The sequence below is a fragment of the Miniopterus natalensis genome, chromosome 2 (genome assembly GCF_054644295.1).
Source record: "Miniopterus natalensis isolate mMinNat1 chromosome 2, mMinNat1.hap1, whole genome shotgun sequence".
Classification (NCBI taxonomy): domain Eukaryota; kingdom Metazoa; phylum Chordata; class Mammalia; order Chiroptera; family Miniopteridae; genus Miniopterus; species Miniopterus natalensis.
The window spans coordinates 33,201,729-33,229,274 of NC_142082.1; the positions used below are offsets into that span (position 1 = coordinate 33,201,729).

The window sequence follows — 27,546 nt, forward strand, 5'->3', positions numbered from 1 at the left end:
TAGCAAATGGTAGCAATTAATTCAAAATGTGTTTAGTGCTTTTATGTTTACATAATGAAGTTTAACTTCAAATATAGAGGAAAATGATATTAAAATCATATATTAATACATCATGCTTTAAGGAATACCATGGAAACACAATCTATCTAATACAAGACAAAATTTGAACAAAGGCTTCAGAGTCAGACATTTTAGAAGCTACTGGAGAAAGAAAACACATTCCTCACCAGAGACTAGCTCAGCTATCACAAGAAAAACATCTTTACATTGACTAGTTATATAGCAATCCTAAAAGGTAATTAAAGCACTGGGAGAAAATGGGTTCCATTCAATGTAGTAAAAACCATAGTATTAATCTAAAATAAATCTTCCTACATGGCAGTAAATTCAAAGTTCACCTTGTTCTCATCAATGTGTCATTGGCACGTACCCAACGTCAAATAGCCCAACTGCCAAATGGTCTTTTGAGTAGCTTCTAATTTAAAGAATCCATACCATCTCAGCAAAGTAAAACTGAAGAAAGTAAAGTATTTCATGCCTCTCAAATAGAGCATATCATGTGAATAAGCTTAAACAAACTATTATTTCAACTTTGGAAAGCAACAATTTGATGTCTTATATCTCAATTTTGAGTCATATAATAATCACTGTACTACCATGAATTTAAACAGCACTCCTTTCTGTCAAGGCTCCCAAAACATGTTTCACAGCCACCACATTTTTCTCTACAGTAAGTTAGAAGACAAATTATTTTCCCTACAGTTTACAAATAAGGAAAAACCAAAGGTTAAATTACATTCCTGAGGTCACATGGCTAAACAATAGTAAAAGTGGTCACACATTCTGTTCCCAGTTTAGTTTCTCTTCCATTATAGAAAGCAGTCTTTATTATACGTATCTGTCTGAAGGTCAACATATACTAAATGTTAAGTCTGGACATACCTAATCGAGTTAGCTGAATTTCTGGTAGGTTAAAGAGTATCATCCACAACTTTTGTTTTGCTGATGAGACCTCTGATGGTGCCTGAAAAGCCAGCACCAAAGCATGCAGTTTGCTACTGTATGCACTGGCAAGTCCTTGAGTCCTCGCAGAAGGAATTAGGATCCTGACAGCTGCAGCTCAGTCTCCGGTTATACAGCAACGAGGTTGGAACACCCGTGAATAAGGGGCCTGAAGAATAGTAGGAATATTCCATGTGAGTGTCTCATGAACACAGCTACAGTTAATAGGTGAGTGAATGTAAACCACTCCTGCAAGTGACTGAAGATTATTTGGGTGAAACGATCCATTTTTAAATTTTGATGCCAAGAGTTATTTAAGCCTCTTCAGTTGTGACATTCTGAGAGACGGAGGCCACTCATTTTTCATGTCACCTGTCTGGGTGTAAGCATCATTTTTAGAATCAAACAGCCACACCAGAATGTTTTTGAATGTGTGCAGCTGTGCTCTGGACACAGGAATCCAATTACCAGGATTCCTTCCTGCTCAGAATAGGAAAGCTGAGGGTTCTATCCACCTGCGCACCTGCACATGTACATGCAGAGTAGCATCTAAGAGTACATATAAATGTCCCTGTTCACTGAAAATCTCTTTAAAATTAAATTTTTGGGGTAACATTGGTTAATAATATAATTTTCAGGTGTACATTGTAATTCAACATCTGTGCCCTCCACTGCATGCTCACCACCCGAAGTCACTTCCTCCTGTTGCGATACATTTCACCTCCTTTACCCCCTTTGCTCTGCACCTCAAGCCCCTTTCCTCTCTGGCAACCACCATTCTGTTGTCTCTGAGTTTGTTTCTATTTATTTTGTTAGTGCACTTGCCTCTTTTTGTTTGATATTCCATGAGTGAAATCATACTTTTTTCCCCTCTTCCATCTGACTTATTTCATCATATGGCAGTTCTAGTCTTAATGAAGTTATCCTTCATAGTAAGCTATTATAGGTAACAAAATCAAGCAATGTTGTAAAGTTAAATAAACCTAGGAGTGTGATTACAACTCCTAAAAAATATTTTGCATATCATAATGTATACAAACTTGAGCTGCAGTCACATTACTATATTGGACAGGACTAGTGGTCTGGGAGTCCAATTTCAGTTATTCCTGTCAATAATCAACTTGTGGTTTTAAACATTTATTTAATGTGCTTCTTGGCTTCCTCATCTATAAAACAGGGTTATAAAAGGAATAAAATATATATTTATGAGATGAATATGGCAGGTAAAAAACATTCTGCAAACTGTAAAATCCTAAAGAAATAAAATTTATTCATACCTAGTTAATTCTAGGCAGAGGACACTCTCTGGCTTTTTTTAAATTTTATTTTTGTTTAAAATATTACATATGTCCCTTTTTCTCCCCAATGACCCATTCCACCCTGTCCCATCCCCCTCCTCAGTCCCTCTCCCCACCATTGTCCGTGTCCTTGGGCTCTGGCTCTTTTTTAAAACAAGAATAAAGACTCATTTGGTGAATAAAAATCACTTACCTGCCTTTTTCAAGGAAATATTTAAAGGATTATGAAACCTCACTACTGGACTTCTTAGGAGGCAGAATCCCTAAACCAATCATCTAAACCAGTTATTTTCAACCTTTTTCATCTCATGGCACACATAAACTAATTACTAAAATTCTGCAGCACAGCAAAAAATATTTTTACCCATCTGACAAAAAAGTATAATTTTTATTCATTCACACTGGATGGCTATTATGTTGGCTGTCATCATTTTTTTACTTGACAATCTAAGAAAAAAGAGGTCAGTGCCCCAGACTAGTCAGGTATAGCATGTTTTAAAAATTCTTGTGGCACACCAGTTGAAAATCAGTGATCTAAACTGCCATGATAATGATTAATTATATTGTACTGGGTGTGTGTTTTTTAAGTTTCCTTTGATTTGTTTTGTGCGTGTTTTTTTTTGTTTTTTGTTTTTTATTGTTCAAAATATTACAGATGTCCCTTTTCTCCTCCATTGACCCCTTTCACCCCACACCCACTCCCCACCCCAGGCCTCCACCACATTATTGTCTGTGTCCATGAGTTATGCATATATGCATGTAAGTTCTTTGGTTAATCTCTCCCCACCCACCCCCACCATCCCTCTGAGATTTGTCAGTCTGTTCGATGCTGCTTTGTCATTGAATCTATTTTGTTCATCAGGTTACTGTGTTTAGATTTCACATATGAGAACATGTGATGTTTGTCTTTCTCTGCCTGGTTTATTTTGCTTAGCATAATTTTCTCCAGGTCCATCCATACTGTCCCAAAGGGTACAAGATCCTTCTTCTTTATAGCTGCATAGTATTCCATGGTGTAAATGTCCCACAGCTTTTTTATCCACTCATCTACTGATGGGCACTTGGGCTGCTTCCAGATCTTAGCTACTGTAAATTACGCTGCTATGAACACAGTGGTGCATATATTGATTAGTGTTTCAGGATTGTTAAGATATATTCCCAGGAGTGGGATCACTGGGTCAAAAGGCAGCTCCATATTTAATTTTCTGAGGAACTTCCATACTGTTTTCCATAGTGGCTGCACCAGTCTGCATTCCCACCAGCAGTGTACCAGGGGTCCCTTTTCTCCACATCCTCGCCAGCACCTGTCATTTGTTGATTTGTTGATGGTAGCCATTCTGACAGGTGTGAAGTGATACCTCATTGTGGTTTTAATTTGCATCTCTCTGATGATTAGCGGCATTGAGCCTTTTTTCATGTCTGGGCCACCTATATGTCCTCTTTGGAGAAGTGTCTATTCAGGTCCTTTGCCCATTTTTAATTGGATTGTTTGTCTTCCTCTTGTTGAGTTGTATGAATTCTTTGTATACTTTACATAGAGACTTCTGCCTCCAGCTTTATGGATCTTATAGCTCTGCTTATATTGAGAATTAGAAAAGATTTTAAATTCTCTCTCTCTCTCTCTCTCTCTCTCTCTCTCTCACACACACACACACACACACACACAGCAGAAGGTATAAGAGAGCTACTAAGACAGACAATTTCATACTTTTGCTGATTATAGGTGTAAAGAGGCTGAGACGCCAAAGACAGGACAACATGGAAGGATGCCAGCAGACTTAAGGCAATCACACAGAACTGGGAAGACAAAAGAAGTGTTTGGAGCTGGCAAGGCAGCCAGGAATTGGGGGTCCATGATCCCAGAAAGGGATAGAGAACTAAGCCTGACATGTCACTCATGATATTCAAGATATTTGCTCAGTAAGATGTTTAGGGCAAGGGGCAAATTTCCTAAGCATAAAGTGGGTAAAAGCAAAGCAAAGCTCAAAAGAAACACCTAGCTGTCAGTTGGTACCCCTGAAAAACGACTTTTTAAGAAATGGGGGTGGGGAAGTAGAAGATGGAGCCTTACAAGGACTGCAAACCAGTCTTGAATTCACTCAGTTCAGATCAGAGTGAGGTGCTCTTACCCTCTGCTGCCTGCCAGAATACCTTCTGGAATCCTCTCTAGAGGAAGATCCAGATCATCTATAAGTTTTAATATACAATGTCCAGCATTCAGTCCAAATTTACAAGCCATACCAAGAAAGAGACAGTAGAAACCCAGAGGTAACCCAGATATTGGAGTTGTTTGATACAGACTTCAAAGTAACGGTGATTAAAATGTTCAAAAATTGCCCGGCCGGGCGTGGCTCAGTGGTTGAGCGTCGACCTAGGATCCAGGCGATCGGGGTTGGATTCCTGGTCAGGGCACATGCCTGGGTTGTGGGCTCAATAAATGACTCTCTCATCATTGATGTTTCTATCTCTTTCTCTCCCTCTCCTTTCCTCTCTCTGAAATCAATAAAGATATATTTAAAAAAAAATGTTCAAAACTTGATGACAAGAATTACATCAGAACATGATCTCACTCATATATGGAATCTAATGAACAAAATAAATTGATGAAGAAGACAGATACAGAGATACAGAGAGATAGAACCATAGAGCAGTCGGACAAATTTCAGAGGGAAGGTGGGGGTGGGGAGTGGGGGGAGATTAGTCGAAGAACTTCAATGCATATATACATGACCTATGGACACAGACAATAGTGTGGAGAAGACCTGGGGGTGGGGTGGGGGTGGATGCCAGGTAGAGGGGATCAATGGGGATAAAAAAGGGGGACATTTATAATACTTTCAACAATTAAGAAAAAAGAATTACATCAGAAAACTGGAATCTATGAGTCAAATAGAAATGAAAAATACAATAAATGAAATAAAGTGCGCAATAGATGAGCTCTTTAACAGCAAATGTAGAGAAAACTAGTAACAATACTAATGAACTAAAAGATAATTTTGTAAAAACTGTATACGACGGGCATCATCCTAAGTAAGTTATAGGCATACCAACTTGATTTGAATAACGACACTGCTGTTTGTTTTAAACAGGCAATTTATTTTATAGGTAAAACAACACCTTGAATTTCAAGTTAGAAGATTTGGGTTCAGACTACAACATTTTCATACTAGATGGTGAATTTGGTAAAGCTGGTTAACATCTATAAAATGGGTTCTTCCCTTGTAAATGGATATGCCTTGGTCACAGGGTTAAGAGAAAAAAAGACAGAATATTAAACTGTTCTATAATTACTGTACATATGGCATAAGCTACTAACAGTCCTGCATATCGCTCCCCCGCCCCCTTCCCGGGTACATGGCCCAGGTAGAAATGACATTTTTTAGTATTTCTAGTATATTCTGATTATGATCAGTTCGTGAATGGGAGTAAAAGCGATTTTTCTACCACCTTCAATATAAGACATTCTGCTTGCCCTAGACTCTGGTTCTTTCCTCTTCCAGGAGGTAGACATGCAGATCTAACAGTGACCCAGTATAGACCACTCAAGTAAGACAGTAGTCTAGGTAGTGGCTGAACCTGAGACCTGAGTGACTCGTAGTCCACACTGCATTACCAGCTCAGATGAGCCAGACAACTGAGTCAGAGATAAATAACGTTTCTGCTTATTCAGGCCACGGTATATCCTTCATGTCAGCTATTACAGTGCAAAACAAATGTAAATTATCGATCAAAGAAAACAAAATTATTTTTTTTAGCAAAACTATTCTTCTACTGCCCGGCCAGCATTGCTCAGCAGTTGAGCATCGACCTATGACCCAGGAGATAGTAGTTTGATTCCCGGTCAGGGCGCATGCCCTCGTTGAAAGCTAGATCCCCCGTAGGGGGTATGCAGGAGGCAGCCCATCAATGACTCTCTCAGCACTGATGTTTCTATCTCTCTCTCTCTCTCCCTCCTTCTCCCTTTCCCTCTCTGAAATCAACAGACATATTTTTAAAAAACCCAAAAACTATTATCCTACCTACAAACATATGTGGAAAACTCCCCATTTATAAGTAGCTCTGAGAAATGAGAATATAAAAAAGTTAATTTCCCCCTCACCCCCAAAAGTGTTCTACTTCAAATACCTCTAGAGAAAAGAAACATTAAGAAAAGACTTGAGAGTTTACTTACATGGAAGTTACTGTTGACTTTAGAAGAAGGCTCCTAGAGAAGACTGACAGAAGCAGAAGACATATTTCAAATTAGAAAGGAGAAAATAACGAGCAAAGAAAAACAGCAGCTATAGTCCGAATATTTGGGGAGTGGGGCTCAAAAGTAAATACAAATGAGAGCCTATAGAATGCAACCAGGAGTCACTCAAAGATTGTTGAAAGGGAAGGGATTCATTTGTATTTGGTTTTCATTGGTGAAGATTTTCAGCTATTTGAAGACTGAGGGAAGGAAATCAGGAAAGATGGAAATGCCATAATGCCGGAAATGACACAGACTTGTGAAGAGAGAAGCCAATGGCCAAAGAACCCAAGCTCAGAGTAATTGGTAACACTATCCTCAAATTGTTCTTAATGCTAAGCATCCAGAACTTTGGGAGTTTTTATTGTGAGAGGTCTCAGCAGGAGGAATCACAAACTAACCTTGACTGGGCCGCTCTGTTAATAATAAACCTCTGGAAGCCACTCATAAAGTTAACCCACCTACACTGATTCAACTACAGTGCTGAGCCCTGTCCCCAAGCCCCCCACTCCTCCAGACACATTACACAGAAGTCAGCTTGGGACAACCAAAGTACTTTACAAGCAGAACATGACGGTACAGAGGTTCCCATAGAATTAATGCTCACAGGTAGAATCATGCACCCCATTTACATTTCCTGATCACAGCAGACACACTCGTCAAGTATGCTGCAGCAGTGAGGTGCCCTCCCGCTATCCTTTTAAGTGGACCCTGAGGGAAGTGGGAAGCAGTGAATGACAAGACTTTATGTAGCTGGTATAACTGCCCTGTTGTGAAATGAGAAATAAGGATATTTTTCCCTCATCTAGGTTGGAAAGTCAGAGGGATGTGTATTGAGAGTGAGTGCTAATCAATATAAATCCTTTTTCCTTTTTTCTAATGTCATCAGAAAGCAGCAGACATTGTGTGACAACAGAAACATGAACAAAGCCTGTGAATACACGGAAATATTCAATGAGGTAAAAAAACACTAGAAAAATGTAACATATTGAAAAAGAAATACACGCCAAGGTAAGCATTCAGATTTTTTAAAACCACACACTAAATACAAAGACTGTGCAGATATATTTAATTTTATTATTTCCTCACAACAAATTTCTTACACAGTGTAAGTTGTGCCCAATTACAGAGAACACATGTTAAACTAGGTTTTTCTCTTCCTTCTTCTTGTGCTTCTCAGTTTCCTCTTGCTCCCAAACACAGATCTGGCAGTCACCAGGACTGGTTTTGTTTTCCCTCTATCATCGTCACTAGAGCTGCTTGTAGTGTCACCTTCGTCCCTTACAGGATCAGGTTTCACTGTGTTCTGCAAATCTGAAGACCTGATTTTTGTCTCTCCAGCTGCTTTTCCCTGCTGCATGCTCATTAAAGATGAACACTCTGCATCCTCACTTGAGGATGCACCAGATGATTGTGAGAGGTAGGCTTCCTCCAAAAACCCACCACATTTACTCTCTGGTTTAGAATCGGAAAGCCTCGTTCTTTTCAGGCTTGACGACTCTTTCCATTTATTTGCTATGCTTCTCTTCTGGGTCTTACCTTTTGCCTTATCAGGGAACTCAAATTCTTTCTCCATGGCAACAGAAACTGCTTCTATTTCACTGGCTTCTTCTCTTTCTTTTCTCAGCATACATGTCACAGCTCTGCTAAGTCTCTGGCTCTTAATACCCTTAGCATCTTGTTTCTCCTGTTGAGCTAATCTAAAGAAAGAATCAATTCGGAGCTGGGTCTAAAAAATAAAATAAAATAATAATAAATCAGATAAGTAAAGTTTCTAAGGCAAATCTGAGAGTCCCACTTTGATCACTAGCATTAAATGACCCTTCAGAGAACACTAATTCATTGTCTCTCAAACGCCAGTTCTCTCCCAAGTGAATCACTAACAGTAAATTTTACTTTCCAGATCATATTTAATGTAGTACTTGCATCACCTCTGTCAACTAACTCCTGTCCACATGTCAAATAAGAAATCCCTTCCTAGGCACTCAAAGAAAGTTAAATATTTTACAATAGCCAAATATATCATCTTCTTTTGGAGGAACAAAATTTCATGGTATCTGTTCCTAAATTCCACTATCTCCTTCTTTTAAAAATATTATCACCATACAAAACTTTTAGGAGGCAAATTCACAGTATTATATATTAAGAGTCATAAGCATATTCATGCCTTTTGTTCATCAAGTTCACTTTTAGGAAGACACTCTTTAAAAAGTTACATTTGGGAAAGTTTTATGCCTAATGTGCATAACAACATTATTTATGAAAACCTGAAAATTAAAGGTCCACTAAGTGAACAGAATCAGTGAAGTTAAATCCCTGATAAAATGTAATCTGGTGATTTGAAATTATGAAAATTATGCAATACACAGAAAAAAAATCTTACATAAATAGGTGGGGGTTAGATATATTAAATTGCATTTATGTATGATAAATATATGTAGGAAGATGAGGAAAATTTTAAAAAACACTAAATGTTAACATCTATATTAGAAGTATATAAGTAATTTTAATTCATATATTTTTACTTTCTAATTTTGGGGATATAAACTTATATTAACTTCTACAATGAAAGGAGGAAAACATATTACAACAAAATTTATCTTAAACTAGGGAATAGTAATCAGCCACTAATCCAACTAGGCTCCTTTGTCTGCTGGTGTACAATATTCCCAGTACAGAAAGTAATCAAAAAATGGGAATTGCTTTCTGGAAATGTATCAGTTTTATGCTTTTTCAAAATTAACTGACCTAATGGAAAAGGATTTCACTTAAACGTATTTCTTACAGGATATGGCCTCATTTCTACATCGATGGTTTACTTAGATGTATGTTTTGTGTGTTTTTTCTGGGGAGGGAGAAGGTTTCTGTATGGGTAGGAACATCCTCATGTATAAAACAAGGCACAGTTACCTACACAGGGGAACTGAGGACCACACAAAGTCCTCTTCTGTCCTCACACATCTCTCCTGTCAATATACTATAATGACTGAACTTCTACTTTTGATGATTCCTCCGTAGAATTAAAGAGGGTTAAGCCATTAATGATCAGAATTACTTTGGACTGGACACTTCCTAGACTTGTTAAAAGTAAAAATAGCTCTAAAAGGATAAAATAATTATAAACACCTCAGTGTACAATCCATTATAAGACTGTTTTGTTTTTTTTCAAAGAAAGAATGAATGAAGAGCATACAGGCCCTAAAGGTGACATTAGAAAATGAAGACAAAGTCCAATTTTTCTTTTTTTGTTTTCTCCTGTTTCATTTAATCATTTAAAAAATGTATGTTACAGCCCTAATATAAAAGAGTAACTCTTTATCCTGAACTTGGGAAAAGAGCCATCACGATTACCTGCTGGGCGTTCAGTTGCTTTAATACCGGAAACAGAGACTCATCTGTCTTTGTCCTGTTCCAGCCAAAATACCGCTGACAAAATATGCAGGCAGTTAAGACACATACACATTTCTAAAGATATTTAAACAAGTAATAAATAAAAAGGCCCAAAAATCCATCCTTGATTCCATTTCCCATATCTCCAAAGATTCTCATATTTATAAAGATTAGAAGTGGGAAAAGGAGTAACAAAACAAATTACTTGAACATAATCATCTGGCACTATGTTCTTTTCAATATCCTCTAAGAGAAAAATTATCCAACTCTCATTTGGACATCAGACACTCATGACTATGAAAAAAGGTCAACACGGAATAAAAACAATTTGCAGATATCATACATATTTCTTTGAAAGAAAAAAACTGTAGTTAGATTAACTCTACTCCAAACTTTAAAACATCTAATCAAATGACTTTTTGAATACGAAGGAACATCAGTAATAAAAAAAATTATCTTTCCATTCTTTCATGTTGTTATATCTATGAATTCTATCACTTATTTCAAAAAAGATCCTCTTTAAAACTAAGGATATTATTCACAATAGCTAAAATGTGGATGCTACCCAAGAGTCCAAAAGAGTATTATTCAGCCTGCAAAAGAAAGGAAATTCTGATACATGCTACGACATGGATGAACCTTGAGGACATTGTGCTCAGGGAAATAAGCCAGTCACAAAAGACAAATCCTGTATGATTACTCTTATATGAGGTACTTAAAATAGTCAAAATCATAGAGAGAGAATGTAAAATGGTAATGGTCAGGGATTAGGGACAGGGAGTATGGGGAATTATGGTTTAATGGATATAGAGTTTCAGTTCTACAAGATGAAAAGAGTTATGGGGATGGATGGTACTGATGGTTGTACAACAATGTGAATGTTTTAATATCACTGAATTGTACACATAAAATGGGTAATAATATGTTATGTGCATTTTATCATTAAAAAAAGAGAAAGGAACTAAAAGGGGTGACTTAGACAAATGGAATATTTGGAAAATCCAAGTTCATATTTCATAACTTTTAAACGAAACACGAATTTGGCTCAATGTTTCTTTATGCTTTAAGTAAAAGGATATTCTCTAATTTTGTCAAGATCGGGTTTCCCCCACAGAAACGATCCCCTGGAGTCATCCACCACAGGTTTGAGGTAAGCATCTGCAACGGCTGGGTTAGGAAAGCCAGGTGTGAGTTGCAATTTCCGTAACTTTTTTTTCACCTTGGTGTCATAAGGATTAGGTCTTATCTTCTTATTTTGTTGAGCTTCATGCCACCACTCTCTATAAGGCAAAGGAAGAAATCTTTATAAAGCAGTAAGACATTATAGTAGATGCACTACAGACAAAAACTCAATTTTGAATGTCAAAACAAATCCTATGACCTACAGAATACAAATGTTATTATTTTTAATGCTATTAACCACAATATATAATGATGGTAAACACTGATAAAAGATCACTCTGTTAGGCACTGTATGAACTGTTCTACAAGCCCAATTATCACATGAGCACAGACAGACCTATCATTGCCCTCACCTCGCAGACAAGAAAAGTGAACTCAAACAGAAGTCACTTCAAGATTTCACAGCTGGGGCTGGTACAGTCAGATCCTGATAATCTCCCTCCAGAGCCCATCCTCATTAAAAAAAAAAAAAAAATCACAACTCTTTGGGTCTCTTTCTCAGAGGTAAAATGGAAGTAATATACCTACCTGTATTATTTACCTTGAATTAACTAAAATAATGAACCCAAGAATTTAATAAAATATAAAAATGCCAAGAACATGTTAAATTTTAAAAATGCAGAACATAATTCTACATATACTATAATCCCAATTTTGGAAAAAATGTATAAAATGGAGAAAGGGAGAAAAAGTAAACAGATATTTAAGAAACATTATTTCACTGTGTGCTAGGCAACGCTCTAAGCAGGAATACAGCTGTCCATTTTCTTCTTTATATTTTATTCATTTTTCAATTTTTCCATATGAATATCAATTATTATGGCAAATTAAAGATAGCCACACATTCTTAGACCCTCCCCTTGAGCCTGGTGGGCTCTGTGACTAAGGAAGTGACACTGTTCCAGGCTCTCAGAGATTACAGTTTCCACATCCTGTCTCTTGGATAATTTGCCTTGGAAGCAGCCAATATGCTGTAAGGAAGGCCCAGCTTGTAAAAAGGTACAGATAGAGAGGATCCAAGGCCAACAGCCTAATTATGCCTGAGCTCCTAGGTGACAGCACCACTGCCAGCCACGTGTGAGCCATCTCAAATGAATCCCCTAGTTCAGGTTAGCTGTCCCCTAACATACATGGAACAGAGATGACACATCCAGACATGGCTGACCAGACTGCGGATTCATGACCAAAATCAATGACAGTTGCTGTCTGAAGGTGTTTTATAATGTGGCAACAGATAACCAGAAGAATTTATACAATTTTAAAAAATGAATGGCATAAAAATTAAAACATTAAATATAACCCTCACTGATCTATGCATCCACTAGAACCAAAACAAAAACACAAAAACCCCACACCCTACATCTCATGTTCCCCTGCTTCACATACTTACTAGTCTTAGCAATCAGCTCGGATTTGTTAGCTCAGCCAGTTTCACTTGACTGATGCAGGAGTGCCATCTAGCACTAAAAAGGCTAACTACAGACATCAATGTGGGATCAAAATGCAAAAAGGGAAAAATGACTTTTCTTCATCAGTTTTACAATATTGTTTACAAGAGTGCACTGAGAAAGAAGATACCTGTATTTCTCCCCTGTTCTGTTTGGATTTTGTCTTTGAAACAGTCATCATAATTGAAGAATCAGCAGAACAAGTTGTGAGCTTATCAAATCAAAAGGATCACCCCTCTTTAAAGCAAGAGGCACTTAACACAAAGATGAAATATGGCATCTGCCAATTGGCAGAGGTATGTGGAACACAATAGGGAGTGGTAGCACAAGTGATAAAATTGAAAAACTTGTGCCCTGTCCAAGTTAGGGTAGAATTGCTATTCTCTACCCGAGCTGTTTTGGCGCTTATTTGGGATTTGAGGTCGGCATTTTCAGATATTATTTTCCTCCCCCAAATCCACAATTTTCTGCGAAATCTCCCCAAACTTAAATGTTGGTAGCCAATTCAAAATTAAAGAAGAGCATGCTATGTAGGCCAAACCAAGCACACCTGGTCTGAATTCAGCCCACAGGCCCAGAGCTCTAGTTTTTTATTTATTTTTTTTTTTAAAAATATATCTTCATTGATTTCAGAGAGAGGAGGGGAGAGGGAGAGGGAGAGAGAGTTGAAGCATCAATGATGAGAGAGTCGTCACTGATTGGCTGCCTCCTGCATGCCCCCAACTAGGGATCAAGCCCGCAACCCGGGCATGTGCCCTGACCAGAAATCAAACGGCGATCTCCTGGATCCTAGGTCAACGCTCAACCGCTGAGCCACGCCTGGCCAGGCGAGCAGTTCTACTTTAATGGAGGAGTCACTGGCCAGAGTCTGGTTAGGAGAAGGGGAGAGCAGAGAAGAAAGCAAGGCAACATTCTCAATTCTACTATTTTTCTACTGCTTCTTTTGCTCTTTCCCTCTGCATCGGTCCTAACCCTCGTGACCCATGCACTGAATAGGCTGCCCCTATCTCTCATTGATGAGCTAGGAGACCAAAGGCAGAAACTGCTAACGCTGACTCTAAAAATGCAGACCATTCAACTGGCAACAAACAAAGCAAAAACTCTTGAAAGAAAAGAAAAATGGTACAAATAGGCTAGGCACTAAATCAGAAATGCAAATTGTCAATAAACATAAAAAAAAAAAATCAATCTCACCCTAGTCAATGGGGCTAAGTGGTTAGAGCATCAGCCTGCACACCAAGGGTCACGGATTCAATTTCCGGTCAAGGGCACATACCTGGGTTGCAGGTTTGATCCCCTGCCCAGGTTAGGGTGTGTGCGGAGGTAACCAATCAATGTGTCTCTCTCACATCAATGTTTCTTTCTCTCCCTCTCTCTTTCTGTCTCCCTCCCTCCCTTCCACTCTCTAAAAATCAATGGAAAAAATATCCTCTGGTGAGAATTAACAACAACAAAAAATTCACTCTCGCTAATAATTAGGGCACCAAGTTGAAAAGTTACACATATTTTCACTTATCCTAAAACGATAATCAGATAAGAACCCAAAGATAAGAACATTCAAATCAATGTTTGTTTATACTTTAAAAAAATAGAAATCACAATAGGCATTTGATTAAATAAATCATTTTACCTCAAAAGACTATTATGGGGTCATTATTAAAAACTGATAGAAATCTATACATTAATGATACGCCTTGTTCTTTTACCAAATGAGTTACAGGTAACATAAAAAGTATATAGCATCATCCCACTCTTATAAAAGAAAATAATAACACACACTTACATGATTATACATGTGTAGGTATGTGAGTATACAGTTGACCCTTGAACAATGCAGGGTTTAGAGGCACTGACCCCCACACAATAAAAAATCCACATATAACTTTTGACTCCCCAAAAACTTAACTATAGTTGTCCCTCAGTAAACAAGGGGGACTGGTTCCAGGATCCTCTGTGGATACTAAAATCTGTTGATACAGTAAGAAATTGGACAGCAGTGCCTAATATAGAGTTCCTGGCATTGTATTTCCATGTCCCTCTCTGGCGACTTCTTTCAAAACACTCAATAAACAGCAATAAAGTATGTGTTTGCTTCTCTGTCACCCCCAAGAGCATGGCAGCTGCTTGAGGGTACGGCTTATAATTTAGTCATCTTTCTTATCCCAGCTTTGAACAGTGTCTGACACAAAGCAGCTATTCAATAAATATTTGAACAAATGAAGAAGCAACTTCTACACACCTAGGAAATCCCATAGGACTGGCTTTGTACCCTTGAATTAGGATAAGCCTGGCAACACTAAGAAAAAAATGTCACTAATTTCATTAGAATTCTACAAAAAGGAAAACACACTTTAGCAACCCCAACCAATACCTCCTCCTGTTTTCTTAATGAACTATAATTTGTAACAGTTCATGGTGTAAATAATAGTTCTGTTTGTTAATCTGGGTATTTATATGAATATCTGGAATAAAGAAATTAAAAAAGAACTTACGAGAATTTTAGGAGAGGTTCCAAGCCATGTCCAGGGAATTCATTGAGAATTTCCATAGCTGTAACACAACCTACAGTTGGTATTCCTTCTGTGTAATCACTTCCAAGCAAATAGGCCAAATTTATTAATTTGTTCCGGTCCAATCCTATAAGAATGAAAATTATTACTTATTTTTTATTTTAAATTTTATTTTATAAATATTACATAACATTTATAGACAATTACATAAACAACATATATGTACATATATTCTTATCCAACAGCCAAAGATATCTCTTATTTACTATTTGAAAATAGATTCTTTTTTTAATGACATTCTATTAAGAATTTTAAAGTTACCTCCATCCTCACAGTTTTTAATACCATGTGTTAAATACCATCTCTACTCTGACCCACAAATGTAGCTGTCTAGCCTGGATTCATCCTCTGAACCACAGCCACACATATTCAACTATCACCTTAGCATCTCCATTTGGATATGTAATGGGCAACTCAGATGTGACAGATCCAAACCTGGATCTTCCTATCTCTCCTGCTCCAACTGCTCCTTCCCTCATCTCAGGAATGGCAAGTCAATTCTACCAGCTCAGGATGGGGAGTCACCCCTGACTGTCCTCCTGTTCTCAAATTACACATCCAATCCACTCACAAATCCTTTCTATACACCGCAGACACTATTTGGTTTTGGTCTCCTCCTTTCTCTCCGATATTAACTCTTGCCATTCTCCTCCTCTTTCACTCACACTGGCTTCTCTTTCTTTTTTTTTGCTCAGGCTTTCTCTACAAAGTACCCAGACTGAGTGGTTTAAACTATAGGAATTTATTTCTAACCTCACAGTTTTGGAGGTTAGAAGTCTTAAATCAAGGTGTTGGCAAGGATAGTTTCTTCTGACTTGCAGATGGCTGTCTTCCCTCTTTCCTCTATATCCCAATCTCCTCTTCTTATAAGGACACCAGTCAGACTGTAGTAGGGTGCACACTAATGATCTCATCTAATAATTACCTCTTTAAACACTGTATCTCCAAATACAGACATATTCTGAGGTACTGGGGGTTAAGACTACAACATAAGAATTCTGAGGGGACATAATTCAATACATAACAACCTCTTGCTTCACTAGAACACATCAACCAAGCTTCTACCCGAGGGACTTTGCACATGCTAGTCTCCTTGTCTGACATACTCATCCCCAAGATGTCTATAACACTAGCCTTGGCTTTCCTTTACACCCCAGCCCAAAAGTTACCTATTAGTAAAACCTTTCACAACCACAATTCTACATAAAATAGTACATGCACTTCCTGTGCACTTCTCTCCTCTCTTTCATTGCTTTATTTTTCTATATGGCACGTACCACTAACTGAGCAATTATGATTTTTTTTTTATCATCTGTTTCTCCTATTCTCTGCTGTTTCCTCTTTGCCAAACACAAGAACTGGCACACAGGAATCACTCAATATATACTTGTTGGGTACATGGGAGAATGAAAGACTGCCAGTAACACCAGTATAGGCCCATGAGGTTCATGATTCCAGCAGGAGAGACTCCCACCTGCCTCCCCTCTCTAGTACCTTTGGTTCACTCCCAAGATCTCAGGGAACCAAAGTCTAAGCAGGTCAGATGATTAAATTGCAGAAAACACAGAAACATACTGGGATTTTAATTTCTTAATTCTAATTTAAAAATCCTATTCCTCTAACAAGCAAAAGATTACTTATGTGAAAATTTGTACAAACCTACCAGTTCCATTAATGCATCAAATTAGTTCCTTAGAATGAAAAAATTACTAATACAAATTCTGAAGGTAAATTTCAGAAAAGTAATCATATTTTGAAGTCTTACCTAACTGATTGTGAAAGTCCACATATTGGTAATATTCTACAAGCTTGTTCTTATTAAAAAAGTTTTTGTAGACATGCCGTGCTCCAAACAGCCAAATATCACTATCATCAGTGATTGTTCCCGAAGTTTGATCCGTCAGATCCAGAATGGCGCACTGAGCCTCTGCTTCCATGGGAGCCTCAATGTAGGGAATTCCAAACAGGCGAAGAAGTTCCTAAAGCGTTATAGGTAAACAATGACCACTACTGAAATGCAGTAGCTGGCCTTGACCCAGAAATGGGAGGAGTGCTTAAACAGTTTATTTAATGCATTCCCTCAGGGAATCTAATTGAGTAAAAATATCAGTAGGTATTATTAAAAGAGGTCCAAGTTGGTATACCTACCTGGCTTTCTAAAAACATCTGTCCTGTGACAGTAGCAGCAATCCGTTCTTGCTGCTGTTTTTGAGCTTTCAATGAATTCTGTTGTGTTAAAAGATTGCTCTCCAGAGCTTCCAGCTCCTCCTACAAAATAATTTCACCTGTAGATAATTATACTAATAATCCAATTAAATTCATTTGTTACAAAAGCCTACATTTAACCTGACTGAAATTACCAATAAGTTTTTCCCCTTATGAAGTTTTCCACTTGGATTTCTGAGCAAGTCTGTAATATCTTTAGAGTTCCCTCCTTAAATCACATTGAAAGTGCAGACTTTCCCAGACAATAATCTACATAAAATCTTAAAGAACCATCAGCAAGAACAAAAAAATGCATGCCCAAAGCTAATATTCATCCAGTAACTCCTTAAAACTCAAAAGCTACTTAACATGACTTTCTCAGCAGTAAGTTAAAGCCTAATGTAATATTATTACCAAATTAATATCTTGCCATTCATTGAGCGAATCATCTGCATCCTTTTCAGTTTCTTCATGTTGCTCAATACCCAAGGGCTCACTTTCAGAGCTGTCTCCTAGGGGGCCCTCAGAGTCACCAGTTGCTTCTTCTTTCGTAGTTCCTGTCAGTTCCTCTTCACCTCGTCCAGAGGGAGGTTTGGAAGCTTCCGCTAACTCAATTTGAGGTTCGTCATCACTAATTACACTCTGTACTTCAATGAAACTTCCTGTACCAAAATAATGAGGTCATTTTATCTACAACTGAAACATTAAAATTATCCTGAAATCATCAATGGCTTTCCAAAGTATTCTAAAAAACTGTTTACCCTAAAAAGACCTAAATGTAATAGAAAACATGCAACAATAGCATATCACTTTTATTTTATTTTATTTTATTTTATTTTTAAATCTTTATTGATTTCAGAGAGAGGAAAGGAGAGGGGGAGAGAGAGATAGAAACATCAATGATGAGAGTGTCACTGATCGAGCCCGCAACCTGGGCATGTGCCCTGACTGGGAATCGAACCCTGATCGCCTGGATCCCAGGTCGACGCTCAACCGCTGAGCCACGCCTGGCTGGGTAGCATATCACTTTTAAATAAATTTAATAATAGATGCCTATAACTTCAAAATAAGTATTTTCAATTAAATAAACTGACACTGTCTTTGAAATTAGGAACCAAGTTTTCAAAGATTTACATATCAACTTTATAAAATATCTTCTTTAACTATTACTGTGGTAAAATTCAAAAAGGAGAATTACTGGGGTACATAAACAATCATGGATGTTGCTAAATAAGTTCTTATGCAATTTCACTATGAACATACAAAGAATAAAGCTGTGACTTAGTGGGAAAAAATCCTGGATAAGTACTCAAGAGCTCTTTCTCTTCCACTTTCTTTCCCTCCTCTCTTGTCTTTTTTTTTTTTTTTTAAATATATCTTTATTGATTTCAGAGAGAGGAAAGGAGAGGGAGAGAGAGAGAGAGTAACATCAATGATGAGAGAGTCATTGATCGAGCCCGCAAACCGGGCATGTGCCCTGACCGGGAATCGAACCCCGATCGCCTGGATCCCAGGTCAACGCTCAACCGCTGAGCCACACCTGGCCGGGCTCTTGTCTTTTCTTTAAGCAATGTATTGATTCCCTTCCTCCCCTTCAGGCAGAGTGGGCTGGGTCTGAGGACACAATCAGGATGGAGGGGGCAGGGGCTCTTAGGGCCTGCAGCCTGGAGTGAGCAGACAGCCTAAGCCAAGGAGGGCGCCAATGGTGTCAGGAGATGGTTACAAATAGAGAGAGAATAAGCAAATAAGTACATATATTGAAGATAATGGGAGCAAGGTATGTGTTAGAAAGGGAAATTACAAAAAAAGTGGAGGCTAGAATGAAACCTAGAATATCAGTATGAATTTATGGATTTTAATATATAGAAAGAAAGTAGACAAGTGTGTGCACATGTGTGTATATAAACATATGTTCTGGCTCTGCTGCTGAGAAGGCCTGAAGCAATGATACCCCAGATAACAGCGAGCACACTCAGTGCCCAGATCTTGGTTTCTAAGCACCATGACATTACAAGGAACCAGGGCTCCCTGAAGAAATGGCTGGCTTCAGGGAAGGGCAGGGAAAGTATAAGATAAACCTGGAATATCTTAGCCAGAAAGCTAAAAAATGCTCAAAATATAATGGGTAATTGTCAAAAGTCACAGAAACCAGCTTGAAGGGACAAACTAGCCACTGGCCAAAGCTACAATTCAAGCAACAAAGTAAAGTATGGTAGTACCATAACTCACTAAATAAAATAGGAGTCCATGAGTTTAGACTGATACAAAAAAATAATAAATGGAGGGAAGATCTTCCTTATAGTAAGACACCAACAATATATAAGAAACAATATATAGAAAACCATCATTTGGCAAACATCATAGCATAATTTATTCAGGTAAAAACCATCAATGGATGCTAAAACAAGTGGGTGAAGTTTTGTTCAGTAACAGCACATTTATATAGCCCCTAATATTCCTTTCTATAAAATACTTACTAATTACAAAGTGAAAATAGCAACTTTAAAGTGGAGAAACCTGGCAGACACCAGGAAAAAAACTACCGTGCGTGTGCGTGTGTTGTGTGTTGTGGGGAGAGGGGGGCATAGTTGTTTCTTCTTATTTGCAGCAGTTATGTTCTATAAATAAAGTCATTGAGAACACTAAATACATGAGTACTGAATCTTTGCACCTAGAGGAAATCTATTTATAATCTAAAATCCTAAAAACAACCCACTTGGTTGTTTTCTAACAAGAAAACGAGGATCAGGAGTGTTAAGAGATTGCCTGAAGCCACCCTACTAACTGCTGCCAGAGTTGGGATTCAAACCCTGTCCAATTGGCCCTAGAGCCAGAGTTTCTTGATCTATACTGTATTGCTCTTTCTCATCTCCACCCTCTGGTCTTCTCTGTAGGAGAGCTAAAACAAGGAGGCAGAGTGTCACCTTGCTCAACCATAGCTGGAAACGGTGTGGCAACTCAAATTTTTAGCTGCTCTATGCATGTCCACAAATGATCACAAAGACAGTGCAGTGAGTGTTGATTTGGGGGTTACAAACAAGTTCTGCAAATACAGAATCTATGACTAATGATGATTGGTTGTATAGAACTGTATACAGATATAGATATATAATGCACAGGTGCACATATAGAGAGAGACAGACAGAAAGGTATGATAAAGCCAATGTGGTAAAATGCTAGCCACTGAGGTACTGGATGAAGGAACTAGAATGCTTTACAATACGCTCGACTTTCTTAAGTTTGTAATTAATTAAAAATAAAGAGGTAAAAACACTAAAAGGAAACTCATGTTTATCTTCTCCAACTAGGGTATTCCTTCCCTTTAAAAATAATAACAAAAAGAACAGCAAACAGGAAAGGTCAAGATTCCATCACTAGCTGTGTTTCCTTGGGAAAATCATTTCACCTTTCCGGGTCTCTAGGTCATCACCTGAACAGAGTGGGAAGTGGCCCATACTAAAGGATCTCTCAGTTTCTACAAATGTGAAATCCCACCATTCTTATCTCTAAAATGGAATAAGCACCCACCATCAGATTCACTTTCTTCAGAGTCAATTTCCGTTGGTTCTGTGGACTTTGGAGGTGAAATTAAATCCTGGCCTGAAGATTCCATCATCTCACGTTCTTCAATGGTGTTCAAGAAATTCTCATGCTCTTTAACATTTTTTAAGTTACTTATTGCTTCTGAAGGGACACTTAGTGTGTTACTCGTTTCCTGCAAACTGACAGTATCGATAACTTCAGAAGCAGGATTTTTTTCACATTCTGTTTCATCATCACTTGAAAGAACAGAAGAGTCATATTTATTCTCAGATGGACAAAGATCTTGTTGTAGCTCAAGCACTTTGGTATATGTTTCATTCCTTGATATAGAACTTGAACTTACAGGAGGTGTTGTCAGTTCTCCTCCACTGTGGAGCTCTGGTGCGCCCATGTGTATAACCACTGTATTTTCTAAAGGAATTGGATCTTTCCTATCATTAACGGTAGGCTCATCACTTGTCTGAAAGGCTTCATTAACCATGTGAACAAATGATGTTTGTTCTTTTGGAATGCTAGATTCACTGCCTTGACAAAAGACAGTACTTGACAAAGGAGCTGAGTCTGCCAGCTCTTTTTCATTAATGCTGGTCACAGGCTCCTCTACAAAGTTCACAGGGGTTGAATGAGGCGCTGTTGTCAACAGCATTCCTTTTCCATCTCTCATTTTAAGTCCTTCATCAGTTTCATCAGAACTATTCATAGACATTTTTTTTGCTACTGACCCTCCCGTCTGCACATCATTCCCAGCATGCACTTTCACGTCTTCATCATCATCAAGAGCTTTCTGAATAGCCAAGAGAGTCAGTGGTGATACGGAGCCTTCATCTACAGTAGCAGATGCATTCCTCTTGTTGTACTGCCTTTGATTCTCACTCTCCAACTCCTCTTCGGAACTACTTCCCAGCATGGCAGCTTGCATAGCCAGTACAGTTCTTGGAGAAGGAGGGGTAGCATCAGGCTCTTTCTCTGACTTCAGGTTTTCACATGGAGATGACTTTATGTCAAAAGACAAGCTGTGCATTTTGCTGGAAGATGGAAAAGACTCTGTATCCACATCTGCAACTTTCTTAGCTTGTATACCTTAAGAAAAAGTAAAACATTCTCACTACGTAGATTTCTGTATAATAATATACTTCTAGTAATATGAATAAGAGTATACTGGTTCTCATAAATGAAGTTACACATTTTCATTTAATCAGCAATTAAGTGTTAACTCATTAATTTTAAAGTGGGTTGGTACAACCCACTAAGGAAGGTAATCCATTAATAACTTTACACAATTATTATTACGTAAGTAGGGCTTCATTAATATCATCCAGGGGTGGTAGTTTATAGAATTCAGAGACTCAACATATTTTTGGCTTTTAACTATCAAATAAATGATGGGGCCTAATTAATACCTTTTATCAAGATGTAATGTGAAGTGTCTTCAGAGATCACTCTTCTCGACTCCACCTCCTTCAAAAAGCCCCCTTCACTTTCATATTGCCTTTGGATTTGTCCTGAATGTTGCTGATTCATTTCCTTTTGGACATTTTCTATGTGTTGATTTAGATAGTTTTTTTTAAGTAAGCCTTTGAGCTGGTATTGTGAAAAGTCATTGGACTCCTAAAGCAAAATAAATAAAATAAATTTTTATATTAAATACATCTAATATTACCATACATCCATCTCTTTACCAACAGGTGGAAATAGAGCAATTGACTTTTTTCATTGATGGTAGTTTCATATTATAAAAGTAAAATTTGAACACTTAGGAAAACTATAATATAGTCTTTGAAACAAAAAGAATTGGACAAAACAAAAGAAAGCATGAGTATTGTTCATGATTTAACCTGCATTCAAAAAACATGGATTGAGCATGTGATGTATGTCAGGCACTGTGACATTTTGATTATGGCTTAATAAATGAGACAACTTTCTAGAATGCAAGTAAATAGGCAAGTCAAGTGTGCAGCATAGTCCCTGGCCCATAAAAGATAAACAATAAATCTTAGCAACCACAGTTATTAATAATAATAGTTAACATTTGCAAAGCATTTCCTGTGTAAGGCATTCTTCTAAGTATTTTTATATATACTATCCCATTTTATTTTCATCCACTGATGAGAAAATATCATTATCTCCAATCTAAAATTGAAAAAACTTAGACTTAAACAGGCTAAGTACCCTTCCTACAACCACAGAGCTAGTGGTAGACCTGGGATCAAAAGTAGATCTTTTGATTAACCCTTATACTATATTGCTTCTACTACTATTATGATTATTACTATTACTCTTCTTACCATCACTGTATTATCAATATTGTATATGCCCAATGTACAGATGATACAATGGCCCAGCCTGGGTCACTCAGAACTTCCCTTAGCTATCAGAATTACAGATCCACTGAGCTGCTGCACCGTACTACCCTAGTTTACCAATCCGTGAGGCTCTGTGGTAGCAGAAAGAGAAACAAGTGGGACAAATCATTAGGGACTGTCTCTGTTTCTCCCATTCCTTCCACTGTTGTTTACATAATCCAAATTCTATTTCCTCAAAGACCAGTCAAAGATCCTTTCACACTCAAGAAATAAAATCTTTGATTGATAGACTGAGCCTGGATTTTTCCCCTGAAATAAAAATAAATTTACTCCTGCCCTTTGTATATAATTTCTGTATATCTTAGCGATTTCCTGTGTTCCCATTCTTCATGGAAAAACAGAAAGGAGTGATAGAAAAAGAAGTATCTCCGGCCTCTTTCATATTTTGTTATCAATTTAAGAAATGTTCAAAAGTCTATAGAAAAAATAATACCAAATCCATTCATTAGGAATAATAATGCTGCAAAAATTTCTTTTCTGTCCTACAGTGAGTTAAAGAAGAACAATGTTAAAAATAATAGGTGGTAGTAATAGAAAGGAAAACAAAACTCATTCACTGACTAAATACAGATCAGGACACATGTTCAACCAAACCCAACTCTGCACACCACCCTGCTCAGGGTTTCTGTGGTTGTGAAGCCACTATCAGATGCTCTAATTTGAAGAATTTACCACTAAATTCTCTACTACCATTGTGCAGGAACAGGAAGAGAGAACATGGAGATAAAACTGCATTCCAGCCTTATAGCAGAGGAAGAGATACATGGAATTTCCAATTAGAACAAACTTTTCCATTGTGATTAGGTTCTACATTACTATTAGTATTCTACAATGAATATTATGGGTTAAAATAACTTTTATGAACTAACCTAAGAACTGAACCATGAAGCATATAATGGGCACTTACTATGTGAAAGATACTGAGCTAGGTGCTGAAAATACAGAGGTGAGCAAGATAGGTACATTTGAGTGCTAAAAAGTATAAAGAGAAGTTATAGGGTATTATGAGAACACAAAGCAGGAGACAAGATCTGATCTTGGGTGGAAAAATCAAGAAACCCTTCTTTGAGTAAATATTTATAAGTTCAAACTTATAAATATATGATGCTTCATAGGACCTCTGAGATACACAAATGTGGTCTACTGGAAACATACTGTATAAGTAAAGCTTATCAATTTTCTTTTTTCTAATGAAAAATGTTGTTGCAGTTCTCAATTCTACACATTAATGTGCTGTTATATATTTTACCTCTGGCATTGCTTCAAATAATGTTCTTCTTCGCTTGGTAAATTCTTTCATATCAGTCAAGATTTCATGCTTTATTTCAGGGGGCAAGCTGCTGAAGTCTTCAGACTCAATATCTATTGCATGAGGATTCTGAAAGAACTCTTCCTGTAAAGAGTAAAACATAACACCACGAAATTAGCATTTCATACACTTAACGTTATTCACCATGACAGATATTTTTTGTGCTTATATCATAAATAGAGTTCTACATAATCTACAAAAGGCAAAACATAGTTGTACATAATCTGCAATAGGCATCAAAGTGAATGGCAGATTAGAGAATGTACCTATCCACTCATTCACTCATTCATTCATTCAATAGAAAAATTACCTACAGGAACCTCTAATGTGCCAAGCACTGTTCTAGGTGCTAGGGTACTATGGAGATCATGCCAGATAAGGAAGACATGTGAAGGAAGACATGTGATAAACAAGACAATGATGAAAAAAATAAAGCAGGCTTTTCTGAAAAGAGAGTTGATTAGAAGAACTCGGTTGGAGCATCATCCTATACACCAAAAGGTTTTGAGTTCAATTTCCATTCCAGGCACGTACGAAAGGCAAATGATCAATGTTTCTTTCTCACATCAATGTTTCTCTCTCTCTCCCCCACCTTCTTCTCTCTAAAATCAATAAAAACATATCCTTGGGTGAGGATTAAAAAAAAAAAGAATAGAAAGAGAAAAAAATTCGATAGAGAAGACCTCACTAAAAAAATGATCTTGAGCAGTGATGTGAAAGATAATAAAAAGCCTGCTCAAGGACAGAGCATTCCAGCCAGAGGGAACAGCAAGTGCAAAGGCCCTGAGGTAGGGATGAACCTTATGAATTGAAACAATATTTATAATTCCCTTAATTACATTAATTTTATTTTGCTCTTAACCTAAAATTAAAAGTGAGAAATTTCATAGACATGGAAAAGTCTAAAACTTTTCTAAATTTTAACTAAAAGTACTTTACGAAAAGTACTTTAGAACTCTTCATCAGCAAAGAAAATAATACAATTTGCTCTCCTGTATGTATATATGTTGTGGGCATTGTGCAAACCAGTAAGCACTTAGAACAGACCAGTTACTTTGCTCAGAGCTTCCCACGCTTTACCTCATTAGTGCTCCCATCACCCCTATGAGGAAGGTTTTGATATTATTTTTGTTTACAAAAAAAGAAAATAAAGCCTTGGAGAAGTTAATTTGTCTATGATCCAACAGCTAGTTAACAGTAGAACCTGGACTTAAGTGAAGATCTTTCTGACCACAAGGTTCATGGTCTTTACCAAGACAGCTATCATTTGCTATATTAATAATGCAGAACCTCCATAAGTTGAGGGATCACACAGTTTTTCCTCAAAAGTCTTTGATCAGATGTACCAAAATCATATAAAGATATAAGAAACTTGGGAACCAAAGAATATTATCTGCTATTTTGAGAAACTTGAGAAATTTTTCAAAAACTTGTATACACAGTATAACCTCAATTTGTAAATGTAATGCCTAGTGTAATGGCCACAATCTTCTGTCAGGGCAGCCACCTCACCTGGAGCTGAAGGAGGATGAGACATTTACTTTATTCGTCTCGGGCAGGCCAAATGTACAAGATAGACAAACCCACACTCTCTCCTGGTGGCGGCCAGCCAGGCATACATGGGAGACACACTACACCCTGGGGGACAAACCCACCCAGGGGGAACAAACTGCCCAGGGGGAACAATCCACTTTCTTCGTCCCAGTGGCAGCCAGCGGAGTATACACAGGGGACAAACCACACCCCTGCGGGACAAACCGCAAACCCCTGGGAACAATCCATACCTCTGAAAGTCCCTGGGCCAGTCTTATAGGAACCAGGACAATAGTGGCTCTCAGCCAACAATGGGTCAGACTAGTCAGGTAACAGGGCATCTGTTATGACTATGTTATAACATGGTCATAACTGCAGCCTTCTGCCATGAAAAGGTCGTGAGAAAGCCTAAGTGTTTTCACTTTCCCTACAATAAAGACGTTACTCTTTAAAAGATATTAAAGCATATCCTCAGGTTCTCTATCCCTCATCTGGTCTAACTTTCCTTGCATTAAATACGGGCTGGTCTTAACTAGCTTGTAAGGAACGGAATGTGGTGGAAGGGGTGCTGCACAACCTCCAAAGCTGGCTAGAAAAGGAAGCCTGGCCCTGGAACAGTGCCATGCTGTGAAAGAGCTCAGGCCATGTGGAGAGGCCATGGGCAGGTATTCTGGCTGACAACCAGCGTCAATTGCTGGACATGCGGACATGCAAGTAAGGAGGCCTTTGAGAAGACCCTAGTCCCAGCTACAGTCTGACTGCACCTACACAGGAGACACTGAGAGGCAGCTGCCTCACTGACTTCATCAACCCCTGAACAGTAAGAGATGATGATAATAAATTACCATTTTCAACCTACTGTTACATAGCATATCATACACAGACATATACTTACATACGTATGTATACATGTACACATACCTAAATACACACACACTCAACCATAGGAGGGATGGGGGATGGCCTAATATATACCAAAATGTTACTAGAAGTTATTTGTGGACGGTATGTGTTCTGTATTTTACACAAGCATGTATAACTATATTTATTTATTGGTTGGTAGGTTATAAAAGAAAAATGGCTTATTTTAGATATCTAGTATGCATAATTCCATGTATGTGTATGCATGTGCGTGTACTTTACACACACATATATACACATGCATATATAACACACACATACACACACACAATAAAAAAGGCACCTGTCTTAATTTTCATCAGAAACTTTTCATAAATTCATACTGCCTCATTAAAATTATTCATTTTAATGCCATTCATTTCAAATAACAGCATAAATCTGAATTTGAAAATTATTTAAGTACCTGCAATGCTTGTTTTTGATTCATTCTTTCTTGCCATTCTTTTTCATCTTCCTCTTCTGAACTGAAAGTCAAACATACATTTACAGTATCTGTGATTTAATGACCACCTACAAAATACTTCTTGAGTTCAAGGTGCTACTACTTATAG

The 27,546-nt window shown here is 37.7% G+C and overlaps 1 protein-coding gene across 5 annotated transcripts in view; it reads right to left on the reverse strand.

The window, feature by feature from the left end:
- The window catches only part of ERCC5 (ERCC excision repair 5, endonuclease), a 34,070-nt gene that overhangs the window by 62 nt on the left and 6,462 nt on the right, over positions 1–27,546 (reverse strand). For 2 of the 5 annotated variants that reach the window (XM_087814236.1, XM_087814239.1), the window contains 11 exons: positions 27,399–27,459; positions 24,482–24,625; positions 22,270–22,477; positions 20,855–21,949; positions 17,741–17,988; positions 17,270–17,389; positions 16,887–17,100; positions 15,044–15,188; positions 10,999–11,201; positions 9,883–9,965; positions 7,589–8,260 (listed from right to left, as the gene is read on the reverse strand). In XM_087814236.1, the coding sequence (XP_087670362.1) occupies positions 7,676–8,260; positions 9,883–9,965; positions 10,999–11,201; positions 15,044–15,188; positions 16,887–17,100; positions 17,270–17,389; positions 17,741–17,988; positions 20,855–21,949; positions 22,270–22,477; positions 24,482–24,625; positions 27,399–27,459 (3,106 nt within the window). In that variant the 3' untranslated portion in view covers positions 7,589–7,675. Of the gene's footprint in view, positions 1–73; positions 1,172–7,588; positions 8,261–9,882; positions 9,966–10,998; positions 11,202–15,043; positions 15,189–16,886; positions 17,101–17,269; positions 17,390–17,740; positions 17,989–20,854; positions 21,950–22,269; positions 22,478–24,481; positions 24,626–27,398; positions 27,460–27,546 lie in introns of those variants that run through there. The other 3 variants (XR_015714029.1, XM_087814237.1, XM_087814238.1) reach the window with 3 other exon arrangements.